The sequence below is a fragment of the Solenopsis invicta genome, chromosome 16, assembly GCF_016802725.1.
Source record: "Solenopsis invicta isolate M01_SB chromosome 16, UNIL_Sinv_3.0, whole genome shotgun sequence".
Taxonomy (NCBI): domain Eukaryota; kingdom Metazoa; phylum Arthropoda; class Insecta; order Hymenoptera; family Formicidae; genus Solenopsis; species Solenopsis invicta.
The window spans coordinates 12,627,428-12,650,428 of record NC_052679.1 but is presented as its reverse complement, the minus strand read 5'-3'; the positions used below and the strand labels follow the sequence as shown (position 1 = coordinate 12,650,428).

The 23,001-nt window shown below is 31.1% G+C and overlaps 1 protein-coding gene across 4 annotated transcripts in view; it reads left to right on the top strand.

The window, feature by feature from the left end:
- Positions 1–23,001, top strand: part of LOC105202528 (axonemal dynein light intermediate polypeptide 1) — a 141,919-nt gene that overhangs the window by 100,887 nt on the left and 18,031 nt on the right. The window contains exon 6 of one of the 4 annotated variants that reach the window (XM_039458977.1): positions 18,061–18,256. The exons of the other annotated variants lie outside the window; for them this stretch is intronic. Coding sequence (XP_039314911.1) covers positions 18,061–18,096 — 36 coding nt within the window. The 3' untranslated portion in view covers positions 18,097–18,256. Of the gene's footprint in view, positions 1–18,060; positions 18,257–23,001 lie in introns of those variants that run through there. 4 annotated transcript variants of the gene reach the window in all.

Genomic DNA, 23,001 nt, shown 5'->3' with positions numbered 1-23,001 from the left:
ACGAAATAAATATATGTTAGACATTTAAGAAAAAGAAAGCATTTTACATGCAAGAAATTCAAGCAACACGGACATATCTATTAATGTACAACTATAAAATTTTGTTTCAATATCGCAAGAAGGTTGGATATGACAGAATGTTATTACAGAATAGCTATTATAAATAATAAATTTAATATAAAACTGTTTCTTAACTTACCCTGATTTCATTATCCATCCTTCAACTTTGTTCTGCTTATTTAAGTAATACATGTGTTACCAATACATGTATTACTATATGTACACAGCGTTTCTTACGCAGGAAATTGGATTCGACGTAACGATAATAACGTAAAAAGTAACTAGGAGGAAGCTGATGTTCCAATAAAACAATATCATTGGTCGCCGCAAGTTACTCTTACGCAAGTTACGCCCCAGACAGCAGGCTGCGTTCAGATTCTCCGCCCGGATCTCTGGGTGACTGGGTAAATAGGCGGAGCTAATGAAAAGCTCCCTAGTGGTTTATGGAATCTGAACGCACTCTCAAACATTGGGTGTGTTTAGCAAATAACGCTGAGAAATAGTAACATAAATATTTCAGATTCAGAATAAATTACATAATAAATCAAGATAAACGATAAAGATAATACATAAATATTTTACTATGAATATTTTTATCGATATAACTAAAGTAGATGAAAATTAAATGCTAGTAGAATAGGACGAATCAATTTAAACAATGAAAATAAATTTTTATTTTAACAAAGGGCATAGCAGAGTAAGCATGTGAAATTTGCCCCCACACCAATCGAGCTCAAATTGGTATCATTAGTTGGCATCCTTGAGATGTAAAACTTCCTAAAATATTATCCTTAAAAATGCATTTTTTAGAGAGTTATGGAAGGAGGAAGTAAAATTTAAAAAGTGGTTTTTTTCGAAAACGGCTGGACCGATTTTAATGAAAAAAATATATGTTGTAATCATCGTTTAGGTAAATATTAGGAAATTTTGTGTAATTTTTGTGATGAAAGAAAACGGTAAAAAAAAATTTTGAATTTTTTACGAATTTTTTTTTCCGTGATACTTTTGAGGTACCACTTTTATATTTACATAAAAGCTTGTCTAAACCCTCTACTTTAACATATTTTTTTTGCACATTGATTGTACGTGGGGAACATGGTTAAAAATAATAATTATTCGCGCAACGTTGCGCTACGCCGCGCCGACCGGGCGGCCACGGCCTCGACTCACCGCTGTGTACGACGGTCGTTGCCGTGGAACTTACATACTAGCCTTGTTGCAGTATTGCAATGTTTAGTTGCTAAGAAAATTAATAGAAATAAAGATTTTATTATTCAGCATATTATGGTAATAGTATGTAATAATATATAATATTCCTATTAATAACGTCTGCAGTTAGCCTATATGAAACTTATAGTTCCCGGAGTTTACCACGAGGAGGTTGCAGTACGTTTTCAAACTCCTTTTTCGGGATGCTTTTTTAAGGTGAGTCCCCTCGCCTCTCACCATTAAGAAAGGGTGTTTTTTTATGGTGAGTCCCCTCGCCTCTCACCATTAATCATCTTCACTATCACTTTGAATAACTGGGATAGAATTATCTTTTTTAAATATATTGCTAAGTATTTCTGCTGGTTTAAATATTTTTGACAAATACCTTGCATGTGATAAATAATATATTATTGCAGCAATATGTGAGCAACAACCAACAGTTCGCCTACCATTAGTACATTCACATGCATATTGGGTTATACCCGAAACACCAATACTATTTGGTTTGTACCTCACAAAACACCTGTACGCGAAATATGTCGAGATGGAACTTTTAGTTTAAGAACATTTTTTTCATCCTTAACATACTGTATGTTTAATTTCCCGTTTTTGTCTACCATCTCTGCCAAATACGACATGACTTGAGAAAGTTGATACGAACCGGTAAATAAAATTTTCATATCTCTTTCAGTCAGTTCCGGAAAATCCAAAAGATCGTCAGATGTAATATTTTGGAAAAGAAGTTTTCGGCGAAACCATCCTTTTTCTTCAGCCTCAATAGCTAAAGTATTTTTCATATATTTTTGCTCATGCATCCTCTGTACAATTTCACCCGCAATTTCTATATCAGATTGTAGTCTTTTCCCAAAAGTATTGTTCAAAAATGATGCAATTCTAAAATGAATTCCAACTTTTGGTATTAACTTATTGTCAATTTTGTGATCCAGAAGACGATACTTTTGTTTCAATACTCCATGGACAGATTCAACTGCCCAGCGAATTTTAGTAACAAATCGAGACTGATTAGACTTCTTTGTTGACAATTGTTTTTGTTTTCCTTTCAATGCAGGCATTAAAACTGTAAACTTTTTTTTCTCTAAATCATGTACTATATCTCGGAAACCGCGATCAAGGACAAAAGTATTACCTTCTATTAACAATTTAGATAAATCATTTGGATCTTGAATAATGTTCTTCAAGATTTCCGCATCATTTTGATTTGCAAGATACGGTCCGAGCATGTCAACTATGTATCCGTCAGTTGTACAGATAGTGAACAGAGGGAAACTTTCTTTTGCCCTGAGAAAGATTTCCTCTGGTACTCGTTGTTAGTACTTTTTTGATGTCGGACGTACGTACCATCGCAAATCAAAAATAGGTTGTCATAACCATTAAACAATTTTTTTGTTATTTTTATATTATGATTTTGAATGAGATCATTCCTATTAACATTATATAAGCCAAAATGAAATGGTAAAATGTCATTTTCAAAAGACTTAATTATGCTCGCAGAATAATCTGAAACTGATTGTTCATTTTCCAATTGTAAGATGGAAGCTATCATTTTATTAGAGTTTCCCGTACGTAATTTTAAAAGAAATGCAACCAGAGCTTGAATTATTGAACGGGACTTATTATTTCTCAATGAAATCATCATGTCTTTTATTTGAATAAGATTGTCCCAAGTTAATCCCGTAAAGACATCAAGCTGTTTCTCTGAAAGAGTGAATTCACCAACTTTGTCAAGTAATGTTGAATCATATTTGATAGAAAGAGTTTCCATCATTTTGGATAATTCTAACCCAGTAAAACTTGTAGTGTTAGAGTGTATCTTCAGAAGATTAAGATTGTCTTCAAAAATTCGATTTTTTATTAGATGACTTCGACAACATCGATTACCAACTGGTATATATATTTTTTTCTTAATGTATGACTGCATTTGAGCTTTTTCCGAAATTATCATAAGATTTTTTGTGGAAGAAAGACAACAAAGACAACAATATTTATGTGTAGAAACTGTCCTCTGAATAGGAATCTCAATATATTTAACGTCAAGCATGGTTTCCTTTAATTTTAACTTAACTTCGAATGTCGGATCAGAAGTTTGGAAGAAGGAAGATTATCAATTTCCAATTCAGAATCATTTCTTTTGAATGCCTTTTTATAAACAGAAAACCGACACTTGTGGCACAAATATCATTAATGGATATCGTTCTTTTTAAACACCTAGAAAAAGAATTCGCTTCTTCTTCATTAAGTATTAATTTTTTTCTTCCATTTTTATTTAAACTAATGTCACAGCCAGCACACTGTAAGTGTACTTTTAATGGAGTAGACATTTTTTATTGAAAAAAAATCTACAAAAGATACCTAAAGAAAGCAACAATGCGATGTTTTTTCAAAATCGGCGTAGTCGCTGCTGCCGTTGCGTGAGCCGAAAGCGTCGAACGGGATTGAGCTAGGCGCTAGCCAGCGTTTATCAGACATCGGGTCCATTCGACAAGCTTCGGCTACCCCACTCCTACACCTTATAATCAGCCGCCGCGCCGCTGCGTTTGCGTCGTACGCAGCGGCGCTTCGGAACCGTGGCCGCCTGATCGGCGCGGCGTAGCGCAACGTTGCGCGAATAAATGGTATTTTTAACCATGTTCCTCACGTACGATCAATTTGCAAAAAAAATATGTTAAAGTAGAGGGTTTAGAGAGCTTATATGTAAATATAAAAGTGGTACCTCAAAAGTATCACGGAAAAAAAAATTCGTAAAAACCCATGGCGTGAACGTACGGTTTTTTCTATTTTCCGGGAAAACGATTGATCACCAAACGTTTTCATCGCGATATTCGTGACCACCAAACGATTCCGCGTCGAATGAGCCCTGTTTGAGTTAAATCGGTTGAAAAATAAAAATTGTCCGGCTAACTTCACACCGAAAATTACTTCTTTATTTTACAGGAAAACGACTAACCACCAAACGATCAGACTAGACTACCAAAGACCACCAAACGACCACCAAACGAATGCAATTAATTAAAGTTCAATACGTTGAAGTTGCCTGGCTAACTTCACTGAGGTCTTTAAAACACTTGTGAAAATAGGCTTTACCTATTCTTTTCTCCTTTAACAATTAATAATCGTAAAAAGCACTTAAGTGAAACTTATTCAGACAAAAAGATACCAGTTGAATTGAAGTTTTTTTGCGTGCCATTTGTACATAAAAAACATTTGGATAAAACAAATTAATCAAATCTTTTTATCATACTTGAAGAAATGGTTCTTAATTCTCCTTTTTCCCCCGATATTCAGTAAATAGTAGTAAAAAGTATATGAAGTGAAGTCTATTAAGTAGAAAAACACATGGATTGCTATTGAAAAGAGTAAAAAAGTACGCTTTTCCATATAAAATTCAAAGATAATTTATGACTCATTTTTACGAATTGGTAATTTGGTAAATTCAAGTCACATTTTCATAATAAAACATAATAACAAAATGATGTATAAAACAAAATTTTATCGTCAATATGTCAATGTTTCATGTCTATTAATTCTAATTTTTTTCCCCGATACTATGTCGCCACCGTCAACGTAGAGTTCTCCACTTTCTATTCAAGAGCCTTAAAAAAATCCAAAGTATTTTAAAAGAAATAATAATTAAATTTATTATATCAGATCGTTGCACATTTTGAAAAATTATATGTAAAATATACTTACAATTAGAGAAAAATCGCCAATACTGCATAACCTAAAATGGTATACTACACAGCCTTTCTAAAATGGTATTGTTATTTCTCCGAAACTAAACATTGCATTATATTAATACTGATAAAAATATAATCTGCTTAAAGAAATAAAAATGCATAGTTCATACATTTATAACTTTTCTCTATATACAATTTACTAAAAATAAATTTTTGAAACAAGAAAATTTGCACAATTTTCTCTTGCAAATTGTATTATTGATACTGTTATATTATTTTGTATTTTCGTCGCTTTCTGAAATTGTTTTGTTTATATTTTTTTCTTTCATATTTTGTTCATAATGCGGTTTGGAACATAAAATTGTTATGCAGCATAAATCATTATACCTCTATAGGAACAAACATTAACTACGAAATCTTCAACTATGTTGACAGATGTTTCATGAATATTTTCATATTAGATTGGTTTATGCAGGCAATAACCGCTAACTTATGCCGGAACCGATAAGAAATTGACCAATCATAATCGATTATTCTTTTATAAATCGATTATGATTGGTTAATTTCTTACCGATTCCTGCATAAGTTAGCAGTTATTGCCTGCATAAACCAATCTTAAGGCTCTTGGCACTTCAGCCGAGAACTCTGCGATGATGGTAGTGACATTCCGTCGCGGAAAAAATTAGAACTAATAGACGTAAAACGTGACAGATTGATGATGAGATATTGTTGTTATGCATGTCATTTTGTTATTATGTGTTTTATTGTAAAAATATTATGTCTCGTATTTACCAAACTCGTAAAAATAGACCGTAAGTAAAGTTTCTTTAAATTTTATACATAAAAGCACATATTTCAATCATTTCAGTAGCTATCCTTGTGTTTTCCTGTCTAAATATGCGTCACTTTACATGCTTTTTATGACTATTTACTGACTTAAGCGAAAAAAGGATAGTTGAGACGCATTTTTATGTTTTAAAGCCATCTGATTAGTCTGTTTTATCTAAATTGTCTTTATTTACAAATGAGACGTCGGACAAAATTACCCCGTCAACCAAACGTGAACAAACAAACTATTCGGAGAGTCTGCAAATCAATTTCTGTTGCTAGAAAGGCAATAGATTTCACACAGACTCTGCAATATCTGCGGTGCAAACTGCTTTCTGAAATAGGACAGAAATTGTTGGAATTTAACTCCAGCAAAAAATCGAACAAATAGTGTTAACAAGACTGTTGTCAGATTGGCGACAGAAATCAAGCATAACCTGTGTAACACAATCTGATGGCAGATTGGCAGCAGAAATCGAGCACCGCGTGCTGACAAGACCTGGCGTCAGATTAGCGGTAAAAAACGAGCAGAATCGACGCAACAGACTGGCAGCAGACTAGCAGCACCACGCAAACACACCGTGCTGCCAGCATCTAATGTTAGATAGGCAACGGAATTAGAGCAAGACTTGCACAAAACAATCTGATCTGACGGCAAATGGTTAGCACAAATCGAGTACTCCGTGCTAACAGGATCTGACGTCACACTGGCAGCAGAAATCAAGCAAACCGAGCTGTTTTGCATATTTTTAAAATGTGACGTCACTCTTCATGAATTTATTAAGGACCTATTCAAACAAACTTTCATAATTGCATGCATAAATAACATATCCATAAAGAAAGTGATTGATCCATTTTCTTACGCATTTGCTTAATTATTGGACCAATCAATTTCTTTATGTATATGTTCTGTCTGTTTCTGTTTGCATTCTGTACGCTGCAATTTCTATCTGCACCTGTCCGCGATTATGTACAGGAATCCGTCTCTCTCCGCATGTATTGTATCCAGATTTCTATCTGCATCTGCCCGCATATATAAATAATTAAAACCCGTTCCTGACCATGGTTTAACTAACAAAAATATTCAAAAAAATTGGAATTAGAAATACAACCAAAGCATGAAAAAACATTACTGATGTAAAAAAAACTTTTCAACACTTAATTTTGCAACAAATTGATATAAAAAAATATTAAAAATTTACTCTAAAAGAGAACTGATTGCGCCAATCGATTTTACGGGAAAAATTACTAAAAAAACGTTACAAAATTAAATTTTGCAACTAATTTGTTTATAATAATTAAAAAAGCGTTATACATGTTTCTTTAGTCATTTTTCCCGTAGAATCGGTTGGAGTAATTAGTTTTCTTCTACAGTCAATTTTTAGTAATTTGTTTATAACAATTAGTAACAAAATTGATTTTTGCAAACGTGTTTTTTACGTCAATAATGTTTTTTCGTGCTCCTGTACTATTTCCAATTGTTGTTTTTTTGACTATATTAGTCTAGGCAAGATTTAATTATTTATATAGTTTATATGGTTTATTTTAAAAATATTTAAGGCTAAATAATCAAAGGGCTAGTAAGAATGTTTGCGCGATACTCAACACGTAAGTTTCTTTCTATTAAAATCAGCTTTACTTCAAATATAACTTTTTATTAACGATGTCACAAGTGTACGATTAGCTCAGTGTTAGCGTATCAGATTATTGTCCCGAAATCTTAGATTCGAATCCCGTTGGATCTCAATGCGTTTTCAAAAATTGTAAAATAATGCGTAATCGTAATTAGTGAAATAGAATATAGCAAATTAGATTAATCCATAATAAAAATAAGAATAAAATCTGCAAGAAAAATGAAAAAAAATTCTTTTTATAATAAAAATTTTTGAAATTTTTGAATAAAAATGCTTGATTTCTGCTGCCAGCATGACGTCAGATCTTGTTAGCACGGGGTACTCGATTTGTGCTAACAGTCTGCCGTCAGATTGTGTTGCGCATGTCATGTTCGAATTCTGCTGCCTATCTGGCGTCATGTGCTGGCAACACGGCGTGCTCGCCTGGTGCCATTTCACTGACATAGAATATCAACAGGTTCTGTCAACAGAACGTAAGCAGAATTTGAGATCAGTTGAATTCATTCTGCCAACACGTCTTAATCGAATCTGCCGCCAGTCTGCCGACACAGTACTAACATGTTGTTGACTGGGTATGTGTCATTTCACGCAATTTCACGCTTTTGACGTCACGATTAAAAAAAAAGGCTGCGACGGGTAGACAGGAGCTTCAATACCCTAAGGTAGGAAAACTAGCATTGAATACAGATCCACTTATATAATACCTACACTAATAAGGTATCAAAAAGCTGTATAAAGTCGAAAAATTCAATTTTTTTAATTTTATAAACTTTGTTTAATACATAAAACAAACTAATCGACGTGAAACGTGACAGATTGAGGATGAGTTGTTGTTGTACATGTCATTTGGTTATTATGTGTTTCATTGTGAAAATATGACTTTTCTCGTATTTACCAAATTCGTAAAAATAGACCGCGAGTAAAGTTTCTTTAGATTTTATACATAAAAGCACATTTTTCAGTCCTTTCAATAGCTATCCGTGTGTTTTCCTGTCTAAATAGGTGTCACTTTACGTACTTTTTACGACTATTTACTGACTGCTAGTCGAAAAAAGGAAAACCTTGACTGATATTTAGAAGTGTTTTAAAGCCATCTGATTAGTCTGTTTTATTCAAATTGGCTTTATTTACAAATAGCACGTCGGACAAAATTACGTGTCATTTCACGCAATTTCTCGCTTTTGACGTTACGACTTCAATATGACCGCGGCGAGTATTCAGAAGCTTTAACCCTTAAATACGTAAGTGGGTCTGGGAGACCCCATATGAAGTTTTGAACGTTTGCTATGTGAAGACAGAATGAGATAGATAGGAGGTTCGGACCAAGACGTAAAAAAAGTTTAAAATCTCCTTTTTCAATTGATATAGTTGATCAACTTTTTTGGTCAACTAGAATTCGAACGGCACGGCAGCAAAGTTTTGTTAGGGTCAATGTGACCCATGTAGTGTGTAAGTGAAACTTTTTTTGTGAGTATTTTACATAAAAAAACTGAACAAAATACGTTCGAACAGGTCGATTTGCAGATGTTACTTGCATATACTCTGTCTAAAGAATGTCTTGGAATACTATAAAATGTTGTAGAAAAAAGAATTTTACCGAAATATATCATGATCATATCACACATCAATTTTCAATTTTAGATACGATTTAATCAAAATTCCTCATATTCGCCTGGTTACATAAACATATTTTTTAATAGAAATGACAATAATATAATTTTTTTTGAAAGTATGAATTTTTAGCTTTAAAACGCCGTATTGTAAAGTTCTTTAAAGTTTTTTGTGGCAAAAAGATAGGATTCTTTTTAAAAAGTGGATTTTTAGATGCCCAAAATTACCTCATATTCTCCATGTTACATAATTATACTTTTTAAAAGAAATGACTTCGCCAAATTTTATTTTGAAAGTGTGACTCTTTAGCTTTAAAACGCCGTATTTGAAAGTCCTTAAACGTTTGTTGTTGCGAAAATATGATTTTTTGAAGGAAAAGTGGATTTTTGACCAATTTCTCATTTTTGCTTAATGGTTTTGCTTTTATAACTTCACAATAAATTATTTGTCGGCAATGCCGATTATGTAGTCACACTCCTGAGATTTTGAACTTTTGTTTAAAAAAAAAATCGTAGAAAAATATTGGTTGTAATCGAAATTATAGCTTCTCAAAGTTGAAAAAGTCTCCCAAACCCAAAAATGTGTTTCCGTATTTTACAGGATCGGTGTGTTTAAGGGTTAATTATTACAAAAATTAAATATAAAACAAAATTATAAAAATTGCCATTTAATAGAAAACACTTTCTAGTTTGTTTCATGATTATAGTTTTATATTTAGCTTTTGTTTAAGAAATATTCGAAAACAAAGTGATGTATACCATTATATTATATATGTAATCAGTTAAGTAATCATAGAAAATATTGTGATAAATATTGTAATATTGTGATAAATTACAAATTAGATCTTATTTTTTGTATAACATTTTTTCAGAAAAAGTCTACTTATTTTATAACTCTTATTGTTTAATGTAAAATTTATAAAAAATATAAGCTAGCAAATATTGTACTTTCAGTTTAGAAATTTGAAATGGATATACGCAATCGTATCTTATTATAATTATTTAAAAGAATTTATCTATTTCAGGGGTGCGCAACTTTTTACATCTGTGAGCTACTTTTTTTAGTAGAGCAACTTCGCGATTTACCTACTCACGCATCACAAGGACGTCCTTTGGACGTCCGATGGACGTCGTGATCCGATGTCTTAATGTCCAGTGACATACCAATTGTGTCTCGTAGGCGTCTAAGAGACGTCCTTTGAATGTATGTACCGCCTTTGGACGCCATATGGACGTCATTAGAACGTCTCGGCAGGATATAAAAAGGACTTTTATGGACGTTATTTGGATATTTTATATTGTGCGATTAGGACTTTATTTAGTAAAAAATGATATTTATTAGTAAAAGTAGTATTAATCCTGCCGAAAATGTGCAATTAAAACCGATTAAAAAAAAGCAATCCAAATCAATTGGGATTTCTGCACCAAAAATACGGTGTTGACAGATTGAAAATAAAATCGAAACCCAGATAGATTTATTAAAACAGAGTACATTAATGTAAAACGTAATAAATGTTTAATTTAAAAAAAAATATTTCTTGTATCCTTTTCGTTAAAAAAGATTAAATTTGAATTAAATATTTAATTTTTGTACAAAATTTAATAACAATGGAAATTGTTATTTACATGTAAAAATTATAATAATTTATGTGGAACAGCGGTCCACACACGTCACATTTGAAAAGAATGAGAGCGAGTATTCGTCTCAAGGTTACAACAAGCAGCTCCTAAAAGTCTCACTGAAGTTATGAGCTGGAAATTCGGCCGCGGTGGCGTCTAGATATAACGCCTGTGGCCGCATTCGACTCACGAGAAGATCTCCCGCGACGTGGCCGCCTAGCGGTGGTACCAGAACTCACTTGTTAAATTCATTTCAATCCAAAATTACAAGATTTCATAAATTATAATTAAATCGAATTTTAATACATACATGTACTTAATTCACAGAATCATGTAAACAGATATGATTCTGCAAATCAAATATATATATACCTTGCTGCTACATGTATAATTACTTTTTTTATATTTTAAGTTTACGTTTCAAAACGTTTTTTCCAAGAAAAATTTTACTCGATATAATATATGTTATTATTTATTTATATTTTGAGTAGAATTTTCTTCACAAATAAAATGGCCATTAAATAGCACATCAAATTAGTCATTATAGTATTATACATATGTATTAAATATGATGTAATTTAAATATTATATATAACAAAATATTAAATATTAATGAATAATATATTTTGTTAAAAAGCTATATACTATATATTAAAGCTTATCATATTATCAAAATTTATAGTTTATGTTTATATATGGTTAAATATATCTTTTGTTAAATATTTTTAAAAACGAAGAATTATCTTTATAATTTTATAATTTATAAAATCCTTATGTTATAATAATAATAACAATGATGATAATAATAAAAATACTCAACTTTGTTGACATATATGTATATAGTAGACCTTTTCGGAACGTACCACAGATATCTTTTGGACATTTAATGGACGTCCTTAGAACATCTTCAAAATGTCTTATTTAATATAAAGAACAACGCTCGCAATTTTCGACTGCATATTTATTATATACACTACTCAAAAAAAAAAAAATAGGGAACACTTTCCAGACACCAAAAATTAGGCTATCTTCAAATGACTGTAACTCGGTGAAAAATCATCGTAGATAAAAAATAAGAAAAGCATTTTAAAGCTTGAAGATCGAGCTTTACCGCTCTACCAGCAGATTTTCAAAATTCTTTTAAGTTCCTTGTCTTATGCAGTAAAATAGCACACCTTGTTTTGTTCGTTTAAATTTCGTATTTTTGACACTTTGCACCTCGACCAACAAATTTTTTTCAAATAATTCAAGTAAAGCTTCATAAACTACAACATTTTACCTACAAAATGCCTTTTTTAAAATTTCTTTACGATTTTTTTTGACCGAATTACGCAACTTTGAAGCTAAACTTGCATTTTTTACAAATGATATCCGTACTCCGTGAAAAATCATCGTAGACAAAAAATCAAAAAACCATTTTAAAGCTCGAAGTTTCAGCTTTAACATGCTATTAATGGTCTTCAAAAATTTTTTCAATTTTTTAGTACTATGCCCCAAAAAAGATACACTGTTTTTTCCTTAAAATGACGTATTTTTAACAGCTTGTAACTCAATAAAAAATTTTTTCTCGACAAATCCAATGCAAGTGCCATAAAGTATGACATTTTCTCTACAAAATGCTTTTTTTAAAATTTTTTTACGATTTTTTTTGACCGAGTTACAAGACTTCGAAGAAATACATTTTTTACAGTACATTTTTCCGAAAAATGACGTCTACCGCCAACATTAGCATTACCCAATGTACACCACGTAGAGATTGCCGGTCAGATTTTTGCACATCGTGTGTGTTGTGTGTGCATGCGTGTGTGTGTGTGTGTGTGTCGCAGCAGAGATAAGGACCCCACAGTTTGTCACTTCTGCAGTATTTAACGACTCCAAACCCTCTTTACTGTGTATATGTGTGTGTGTGTGCGTGTGTGTATCACAGCAGAGATAAGGACCCCACAGTACGTCACTTCTGCAGTATTTAATGACTCCAAACCCTCTCTATTGTGTATGTGTGTGTGTGTGTGTGTGTGTGTGTGTGTGTGTCACAGCAGAGATAAGGACCCCGCAGTTCGTCACTTCTGCAGTATTTAATGACTCCAAACCCTCTCTGCTGTGTGTGTGTATGCGTGCGGGCGCATGAGTGTTCAATAGTGTGTATTTCGTGTTCGTTATATCAACAATATTCTACGATCACACGTTTTGCTATTAAATCGAACCTGTCGGAACTTTATTTTCATGCAGGACAACGCTCGACCTCATGCGGCGAATATAACGCGACGTTTTTTTCAACGACACGCAATTAGACTGTTAAATCATCCCACCAATAGCCCCGACTTATATCCAATCGAGCACATTTGGAATGAAATGGAACGACGATTAAGGCGTCGCGAGGAACAGCCGCGAAATTTAGAAAAATTGAGAGAAATTTTAACGGAAATTTGGCACAACATTCCGTAAGATCATATTGCAAGATGTATAAATATGCGAGAACGCTTGCAAGCAGTAATTGATCAGAGAGGAGGAAATACACACTATTGAACACTCATGCACGTGCGCGCATACACACACACAGCAGAGAGGGTTTGGAGTCATTAAATACTGCAGAAGTGACGAACTACGGGGTTCTTATCTCTGCTGAGATACACACACACACACACACACACGCACGCACGCACGCGCGCAAGCACGCACGCACGCATGCACACACAACACACACAATATGCAAAAATCCGACCGGCAACCTCTACGTGGTGAACATTGGGTAATGCCGATGTCGGCGGTAAACGTCATTTTTCGGAAAAATGTACTGTAATTAAAAAATGTGTTTCTTTGAAGTTTTGTAACTCGGTCAAAAAAATCATAGAAAAAACTTAAAAAAAAGCATTTTGTAGAAAAAAAATGTCATACTTTATGGTATTTGTATTGGATTTGTCGAGAAAAAATTTTTTATTGAGCTACAGGCTGTTAAAAATACGTAATTTTAAGGAAAAAACAGTGTATCTTTTTGGGGCATAGTATTAAGAAATTAAGAAAATTTTTGAAAACCATTAATAGCATGTTAAAACTGAAACTTCGAGCTTTAAAATAGTTTTTTGATTTTTTGTCTACGATGATTTTTCACGGAGTACGGATATTATTTGTAAAAAATGCAAGTTTAGCTTCAAAGTTGCGTAACTCAGTCAAAAAAAATCGTAGAGAAATTTAAAAAAAAGCAATTTGTAGGTAAAATGTTGTAGTTTATGAAGCTTTACTTGAATTATTCGAAAAAAATTTGATGGTCGAGCTGCAAAGTGTCAAAAATACGAAATTTTAACGAACAAAACAAGGTGTGCTATTTTACTGCATAAGACAAAGAAGTTAAGAAAATTTTGAAAATCTACTGGTAGAGCGTTAAAGCTCGATCTTCAAGCTTCAAAATGCTTTTTTTATTTTTTATCTACGATGATTTTTCACCGAGTTACAGTCATTTGAAGATAGCCTAATTTTTGATGTCTGGAAAGTGTTCCCTATTTTTTTTTTAGTAGTGTATGTCGGGAACATGTTTAATATACATAATATGTTAGATATTACGAATCATCCCAAATATGTCCTACGGACGTCCTACAAACGTCATACTACAGCTATGATAAACCAGGATGTCCTTCGTACGTCCTTGGAACGTCCTATGGACGTACTAGATACTGGGACATTACAAAGACTTTTGTGGACATGTATCGGACGTCCATATGTTGTGTGGGTATATACATGTATGTGTAAGATGTAAGAGAAAAAGTACAAAATTACATAAAATATGATTTAACCGTTTACTAAAACATATTAATAGCAATAAGTGTTAAAATTATAAACAAATTAATCAGAAAATCAAAATATTTAAGATAGACTCGACAATATTAAAATTAGAGAATAAAACGTAGGAAATGCGAGTCAAACGCGGTAATTGGTGCGTCAATGATAACATGTATAATATATTTAAGATTTAGTACATCGAGAATCTCAGAACACCGTCAACATATTCGTAGAAACATGACAACTAATTCTGTTATTACTAACCATAGATTGCATTACGGTCATGATTTTGATTGGGACAATGTTCAAGTTCTTGATGTTGAAAAGAATATTTTCAAACGGCTCACTTCAAAGATGCTACATATTAAATCTCAGAGAGAGACTGAATTTACAAACAAACACGGACTTTCTCGACCATGCCTACTCGGCGATCTTAGACAGATTGTGACCTCTCTGATACATATCGGCTATTATTTCGTGCTCATTTGTGTTCATACCGTTAACGAGGAAACATCGACCATCCATGTGCCATTCTATTTATTATATTTATTAATTTTATTATTTCTGACTCAATGCTTTTTTTTAAAAATCTGTGTTAATTTATTATTTTACGATGTGACGTCAACATCTTAAAAAATGGCTTGAATTGACAGTGCTGGTGAATTGTCTGAATTTTTTATTTTATAACTTCCGAAGATTCATGTTCACTGTCCACCACATCGCTCATATGTCCATCTTGGTGGTCAACATTGATGGACCATAATGTGTAAATTCGCTCTGAATTCTGGTACACGAAGTAGCGACTACACGGCGCACAGTGGGGTGATACGGTCAAAAACCGGACATTACTTTTTACATTTGTATTTTTCGAAGAACAATTCAAAATTTGGCCGCGGCGTGTCAATTTTTCGCCCTCGAGTCGGAGATAACGTATGCCGGGTTTGAAATGTTTATTTCTTTTGTTCAACGCGACCACCACGTCTAATATAATTGCTTCTTTGAAAATGACTTCAAGGGAAGTCGAAACGCGTCCAATTTATTAATGTATACATATCGATGTACTAAATCTTAAATATATTGTACGTTATTATATACGCACCAATTACCGCGTTTAATTCGCATTTCTTATGTTTTATTCTCTAAAATTAATAAGAAAAAGATTAATATAAAAATTATAAATTTTATAATAGAATTCAAATAAAATAAAAATCAAAATATGAACGTATAATAACATTTAGAAAAAGTAAAAAATAATGCGAATATTAATAATATCTTTACAGCTTTTTTTTTAGTCACATGGAGGAAATTCTGTACGGATATCCTTCGGGTTTCGGGGAAGGTTCAAGCGATTATGCGAGATAACTCTGATGGCAGATGTGCAATCCTGATCGCCCGAGGTCCTAGAACCCCAGGGCGGCCAGGAGATCCGACATCCATACCCGCTAAAATCTCCACGAGTGTCATCCCGATTGTAGTCGCAAGAAGGCCCGGGATTCGCCAAAGGCATGCGTACGGGCCTTCCCGCTAGGTCCGCGTCATGTTACTTACTCGATGTGCAGAGGAGAGGACACTGCCCCCCCCCCCCGCATTCCACTCTGGTGAGGGGAGTGCAAGAACCCGCCAGCTCCTTCACTCGGCGGATCTTCCGCTCTGTGCAAAACATGCGACCCCCCCCCCCCCCCTGCGCATTTCATCACAGTGACCCTTCCAAAGAAGGGGAGGGGGGGGGGCTTTCACTCCCTCAGGAACCGTAGTGTTCCCCTTCTGAAAGGGGAACACCAGTCCGGCGACCTGTCCCTCAAGAGCGGGAGACTTGGTTGAGATCCGGCAGCCCCACTGAAGATCTTTACAATGCGTTGACTTAGCAATTTTTTAAAAATTAGGATTTTAAGAGGACAAAGATAATTTTAAACATAGTTTAAAGATGTTCATTAGTTAAAAAATTTCTAATTTTTGATTTTATAATATTTATATCTAAAAATGCTAATTCTGCCAAATATATAGAACCAAAGCAAGACATCATTTTATGTACTGTAATTGTTAAAATTCAATATTTATATTTGGTGTACTTCCAAATGCATTCTTTCGATTTCGGATATAAATCATTTTGAATTTGAATTATTTCTATCTCTAGGTTTGCCTGATTCACGTCAAATATTGTCGAGATCTTATTTGAAATTTCTGACGTTCGAATTTTTTTGATAAACATTTAAAAAAAAAACACAATGTTTCAATCTTTTTAAAATTTTCAAATCTTTTCTGAATTTCGAGTTCAACACTTTCAATTTCTAAAAACAATTTTTTAAATTTATTTGATTGCAATCAACAAAAATGTAGGATTAGGATTTAGGATAAGTTTTACTTTTGCGTAGCATTAAGTGCTAGTTTTTGTAACAGGCGTTTTTATATGCTCATAAGGATATTCGGCAAAGTTTGGCGATCGACAAAAAACAAAGGACAGAGGTTACAAGGGAAGTCGAGCGACGTCGTGAGGTCAAAGTTGAAAGCGATCGTGATCAAGCAAGACGATGTGAAACTCTCGTGTAGTAAAGATTAGAATAAACTCCTCTTTTTCAATATTCTCAACATACGCCTTGTTGGGACCATCATCCGAATCAAAATAATTTTACAATAATAATTTTAAATAGACGTAATTAAAGAAAGATCTACCAAAAGACGTTGCGATCGACCAATAGATCACAATCGACTGGTTGGGCACCTTTGATTTATTTCATAAAGTACTTGAAAATTTATAACTTATAAAGATTTTAAATTTGCCTTAGTAAATTTTAAAATTTTAGAAACTAAAACTTGAAATTCTTGATCTTAAAAATTCCTAAGAGATTATTTTTACAGTCAACTTTAATAATATTTATAAAAAAAATGACAATTTATTTTATTTGTTCATATACATTGTCGACAGTTCAGGCCAACTTATGCGTCCATAAACTTGACACTCAAGACTATTCAAGAGGTTAAACTTTCGTTATTATTTTAAATATTTGTAGATAAACATTTTGTAAAAAAAATCATTTTGAAAGATTTTCGTATGTTAAAAAGCGAAGCAGATTCTTATGCGATTCAGTAACAATATTTCAGGCCACACGCCTTCATATTCAAACCGCTCCTACTCGGTAGATTTTTCTGTATCTGTTTAAAAATTTCACACAGAAAATATCCTTAAATATGCATTTTTTGAGGATATGAAAAAAAAATGGTAAAACAATTTTTTTTAATCGATACCCCTTTTAAAAAGTGAAACAATCTTTCAATACTGAAAAATACACACACAATTTAAAAAATTATTTATAAAGACATTTTGAAAAATCTAAATATACAATTATAAACTACATTAAAACGATGAACGTTTTATCTAAAACATTTCTTATATACTGGTTCGTTCGTAATTGTTTGAAATTAAATATAAGCATTATATTTGAATTTTATTTCATAGATTTCAAAAGGCAGATAAAGAACTGTGTCTCCTAAATTATTGAGTTTCATAACATATTTCAAGAGAAATTAAATCGATTCCATATAATTGTTATTGATTTCTTGTAAACTAAATTCTTATTTATATATATAAAATATTATCGATAAACAAGTTATACTTTTATTTATCATTTTCAGACTCAATTGGAAGGTATAATAGCATCAAAAAAGTAAAAAAAAAACTGAGAGGCAAAGAAAATCTTCACTTAAAATGTGTCATAGTTTATGACTACAATATATTATGCAATATGTATTTGGGCTTCTATGTAGTTGTTGATATTTAATAAACTTCAATGTAACTAATTAAATGAGAATAAACAAAAAATACTCAAGATTTCAATAAATGTACATTTCATGAATAAAATACAAACTGTTTATTATAAATAGGTGCACATATTATTTTTATTTATACATAACCATTTTATGTCTTTAAACTCTAAATTCTTAATAAAATATCTTAAGAAGATACATTATTGCTTCTTATCACTTAAATTTTAAAATTTTTACAATGGTACATTCACAGAAAAAAGAATATAAAATATAAGTTTGATGTAACAGTAATTATAAAAAAACCTTTTGCTTTCAAATATTTATGAGAGTAAAAAATATTTTATCTATTTCATAAAAATAATAAAGAATTTCAAAGAAAGATATAAAAGTTAAGAAAACTTAAAAGTTATAGCTTGCACAATTATTTCTTATTAATTATGATTTGTATATTAATTTATGTTTGTTTTTCCACGCGCTTCATATCATGCATACATGTAAGATGTTTTACTTTTCTTTAAATATATATATATATATATATATATATATTTTTTTTTTTTAAATTTAATTCGATAGTAATAAAAAAAGTATAAAATAATTTAATTAAAATATAGTACATCATTAATAAATAATGTAATAATATTTTGCAATATTTCAAGATCAAGGTTGCGGTTAATTAGACGCTACAAATGCTTCGAAGCATTTGATTAACCAATCAGAATAAAGAATTTTACAAATTGACCAATCAAAGGATGCTTCAAAGTATTTATAGTATCTTGACCGCATTTCAAAATGTTTAGAATTAAATGTATTTTTAAATTTTCATAGGCAAGAATTGTATCTTCTTACATAAATCAAAAGTTATATCATGGACGTATCTAGGTCAGGTTTTTTTCAAGAGAGATTCATTAATTCCGTTATCATATTAAATAAAAAATTTTTACGTTAATGAATTAGTTTTTTTGGATATTTTAAAGTTAGAATGTCTTCTTGTTCCTGATTTAAAAAAAATATATATATATATTTTGTGTATATCATTACTTTTATTTTTTTTTCAAAGAAAAAAAATAAAAGTAATGATATACACAAAATATATTTTTCTTATTTAAAATCGGGAATGTGGCGAAAGTTAAAATCAGACATATAAGCGAAAGTTATTAAACATGAAATATGTATCTGCTTAATGTGTTACTATTATTGATATAACAAAATATTCGTAATCATTTTTTTAGAAATATAAAAAATTCAGAAAAGGACACAGAACAATCTCCTATATGAGAAATATTATTAAAAATGTAGCATTAAACTAAAATTAATCCTTATACACATTTTATCCGGGAAATTGCGTTAACACATTTTCTGGTCTGGGAGATTTTTTCAACTTTGAGAAACTATAACTTTGGTTCCAATCAATATTTTTCAATAATCTTTTTCAAATAAATGTTCAGAATCTTAAAAATGTGACTGCACAATCAACATTGCCGAAAAATGATTTAGTGTAAAGTTATGAAGGCAAACTCAGTAACAAAGTGAATATAATATATTTTTTATTAACACAAGGTGTCTAAAAATAAAAATTGATGTTTTATGATATATTTCAAACCTCGCGCAGAAACACTTTTCTCCACAACATTATATAGTATTCTAACTTTAAACAGAATATATACGAGTAACATATGCGAACGGACTTTTTCAAACGTATTTTGTTTGCTTTTTTTTATGTGTATAAGATTACTGACAAAAAAAGTTACACTCACTACAGTCCTATTGACCCCAACAAAATTTTGCTGTCTTGTCGTTCAAAGTGTAGTTGACCAAACAAGTTTATCAACCATATCAATCGAAAGGGGAAATTTCAAACTTTTTTACATCCTTGTTCGAACCTCCTATCTGACCTATCTCATTCCGCCTTCACACAGTAAACGATTGAAATATCATAAGGGGTCTTTCCTTATGTGTTTAAGAAGTAAAAAGAAAAGATGAAATAATGAATAAGGCAAAGATAATTTCAATAAAATTTACAAATGTAAAGAATTATGAGACGATTTCTTTTTTTCAAAGTGATTAGAAACACATCTTTAACATTTATACAATTTTAATTGTTTTGTATAAATAAAAATAAAAAAAATAAAAAATTTTGAAGATTTTCCAATTCCTTCCCTCTTGGATACGCCCATGATTCAGTTTAATATTTAAAACATGTGCAATTTACATTAACAGTGCACTACATTGCAAAAAATTGAGAAAGAAAAACAGTGAAACAAGACAAAAGGTACATCTTATTAATTAAATATATATATATATATATATATATATATATATATATATATATATATATATATATATGTATGTATGTATGTATGTATGTTTGTATGTATATAAATGATTCATTTTGTGTGATAATGGATATTTTAACGAAATCTATAATATATTCAAGTTTGAAATTCGGATCGATGAAAGTATCAAATATATATAATAAGAAATGAGACTCGTGAAATTAAAACAACAAAAATAAAAACGGCGAATACAAGTCGGGCGCGGGTAATAGTGCGCAGCAAATAGTAATTACTGGTTCACAAGTAAAAAGACATAATTTAATATCGAACGTTTCGGTTCTTGCTTTGAGCCATCTTCAGCGTACAATCTCTTCAGTAAAGCAACCGATAATGAGGTGGAGCGCTTTCTCGTTAGAAAGTTGTTGAGAAACAGTCCATCCATGGTATTGATAAGATTCTTATCACAGTAGATATATTAAGACATAATCTGCTTGAGCGGTGAGCACGTCCAGTGTGTGTGAGAGTCAAAGATATACTCAGTACCATGGATTATTTATATTTGGGACAATTGCCGATTTTGAGTTTGAGCCATGCCGGTCACTCTCAAGCCGAACAACTCGACTGTTTCTCAACAACTTTCTAATGAGGCTCCGCTTCATTATCGGTTGCTTTATTGAAGAGATTGTACGCTGAAGATGGCTCAAAGCAAGAGCCGAAATGTTCGATATTAAATTATGTCTTTTTACTTGTGAACAGTGATTAATATTTTCTGCGCACTATTACCCGCGCTCGACTCGTATTCGCCGTTTTATTTTATTTTTGTTGTTTCATTATATATTTACGTTTGATATTTTATATGAAAAAATAATAACACTGGCACTTTAAATATTATTTTTACAATATCAATAATTGATGATTTTCTATAACATTGGTAATTAAATATAATTAAAATGTATTAATAAATAGTTTGAATATGTGCTACTAACAAAAAAAAAAAAGTATTTCAATTATTGTGATGAAATAAAACTTTAAGTTTTTTTCTCCATTTGCTTATATGTATATATATCGTACATATATCAATACATTAATACATTGATACTCGACAAGCAGAGTTTCGATTTCCAAAATGTTATTGGTAAGTCGATCGTATCTTTGAAGTACCTTTCCTACATAATGAACGAGCTCATTTAATTTCATTCATTGGTCCCTCATTTTTAATCGCACTTTAAACAGTAGCATATAATCGCAATTTTAATTAATTTTACTTATTTACATTTGTTGGAAAATTCATGTCTATTCACATTATCTATCAAATAAATATATTTTTTTCACCGCATACTTTTTCGATTAACAAATAGTAAAAAAATATTCGGTATAAAATAATTTTCTTAAATCTAAGACAATATTAATATTATAAATACATTAGAAATATAAATTATATAAAAAGTGTGATGTCCTAAATTTTTCACGGTTTCGCGTACAAGTACTAAAAATACATCCAAAGTATTAAATTATGTATCGGAACAGATACAAAATTTGTTCTAATTATACATAAAAATCAAAAAAGTCTACGTTTACCCGATTTTTGGGTAACTTCTCAATAAGAATAATTTGCATTAAAGTAAATCAAAATTTAATGTTTTTTTACTTTGAATAATATAAATTTACTTTTTTTACAGTAATTTATTATAGATCAAAATATCTTCATAAAAGATGTATATTAAAATTAAATAAATAATCCAGCAAACGAAAATGAATTCAAATGAATTGAAAATTGCAATTCATTTTAATTTATCCAATTTTATTCGTGCTTCAAAGTCCCGGAGTATTACTCAAATGGATTGAAATATGAAATGCGTTATTCATCATTTTGAATTTAGATGGATTCATGTCCCCCCCCCCCCATTATATTATATTTGGATTCAAATGAATTGAAATATAAAATGAGCTATTAATTATGTTAAATTCGGGCGTATTCATATCCATATTATTATTTTTGGTTTCAAATGGATTCGAAAAATCTGAAGTGTGAATTAAAAATATCAAAATGAATTCACTTCTATCTATTTCAATTCATTATCGTTTGCTAGAAAAATAATCTACAAATATATAAATCATTAGCCAATCTAGATTGTAATTTAAACATTGTCTTAGTAATAGTTAATTATTTATAACTTTATATCAGCAAAGTTGTTATAGAAATAACAATGTTTAAATACGTTTTGTCATCTTTCAATGAATATATATAACTAGTATAAGACAATGCATTAAAAAAATGTACTGCACATAATTGTAAAGCATAATTATGTATATAACATTATAATTGCATAGTTTTATCACATATTTAAAACATCTAAAGAAACAATTATGTATAAAAATTCTCAAAAAATTTTGAAAAACGAAAATACTTAATTTTAATCATGCATGTAATAAAAAATGCAATTGCGTCCGATAATTCCTCTCACCAGTATATTTTTTGTCAATATATGTGTATGTGTGCGCGCGCGTGTATGTATGTATGTATGTATGTATGTAT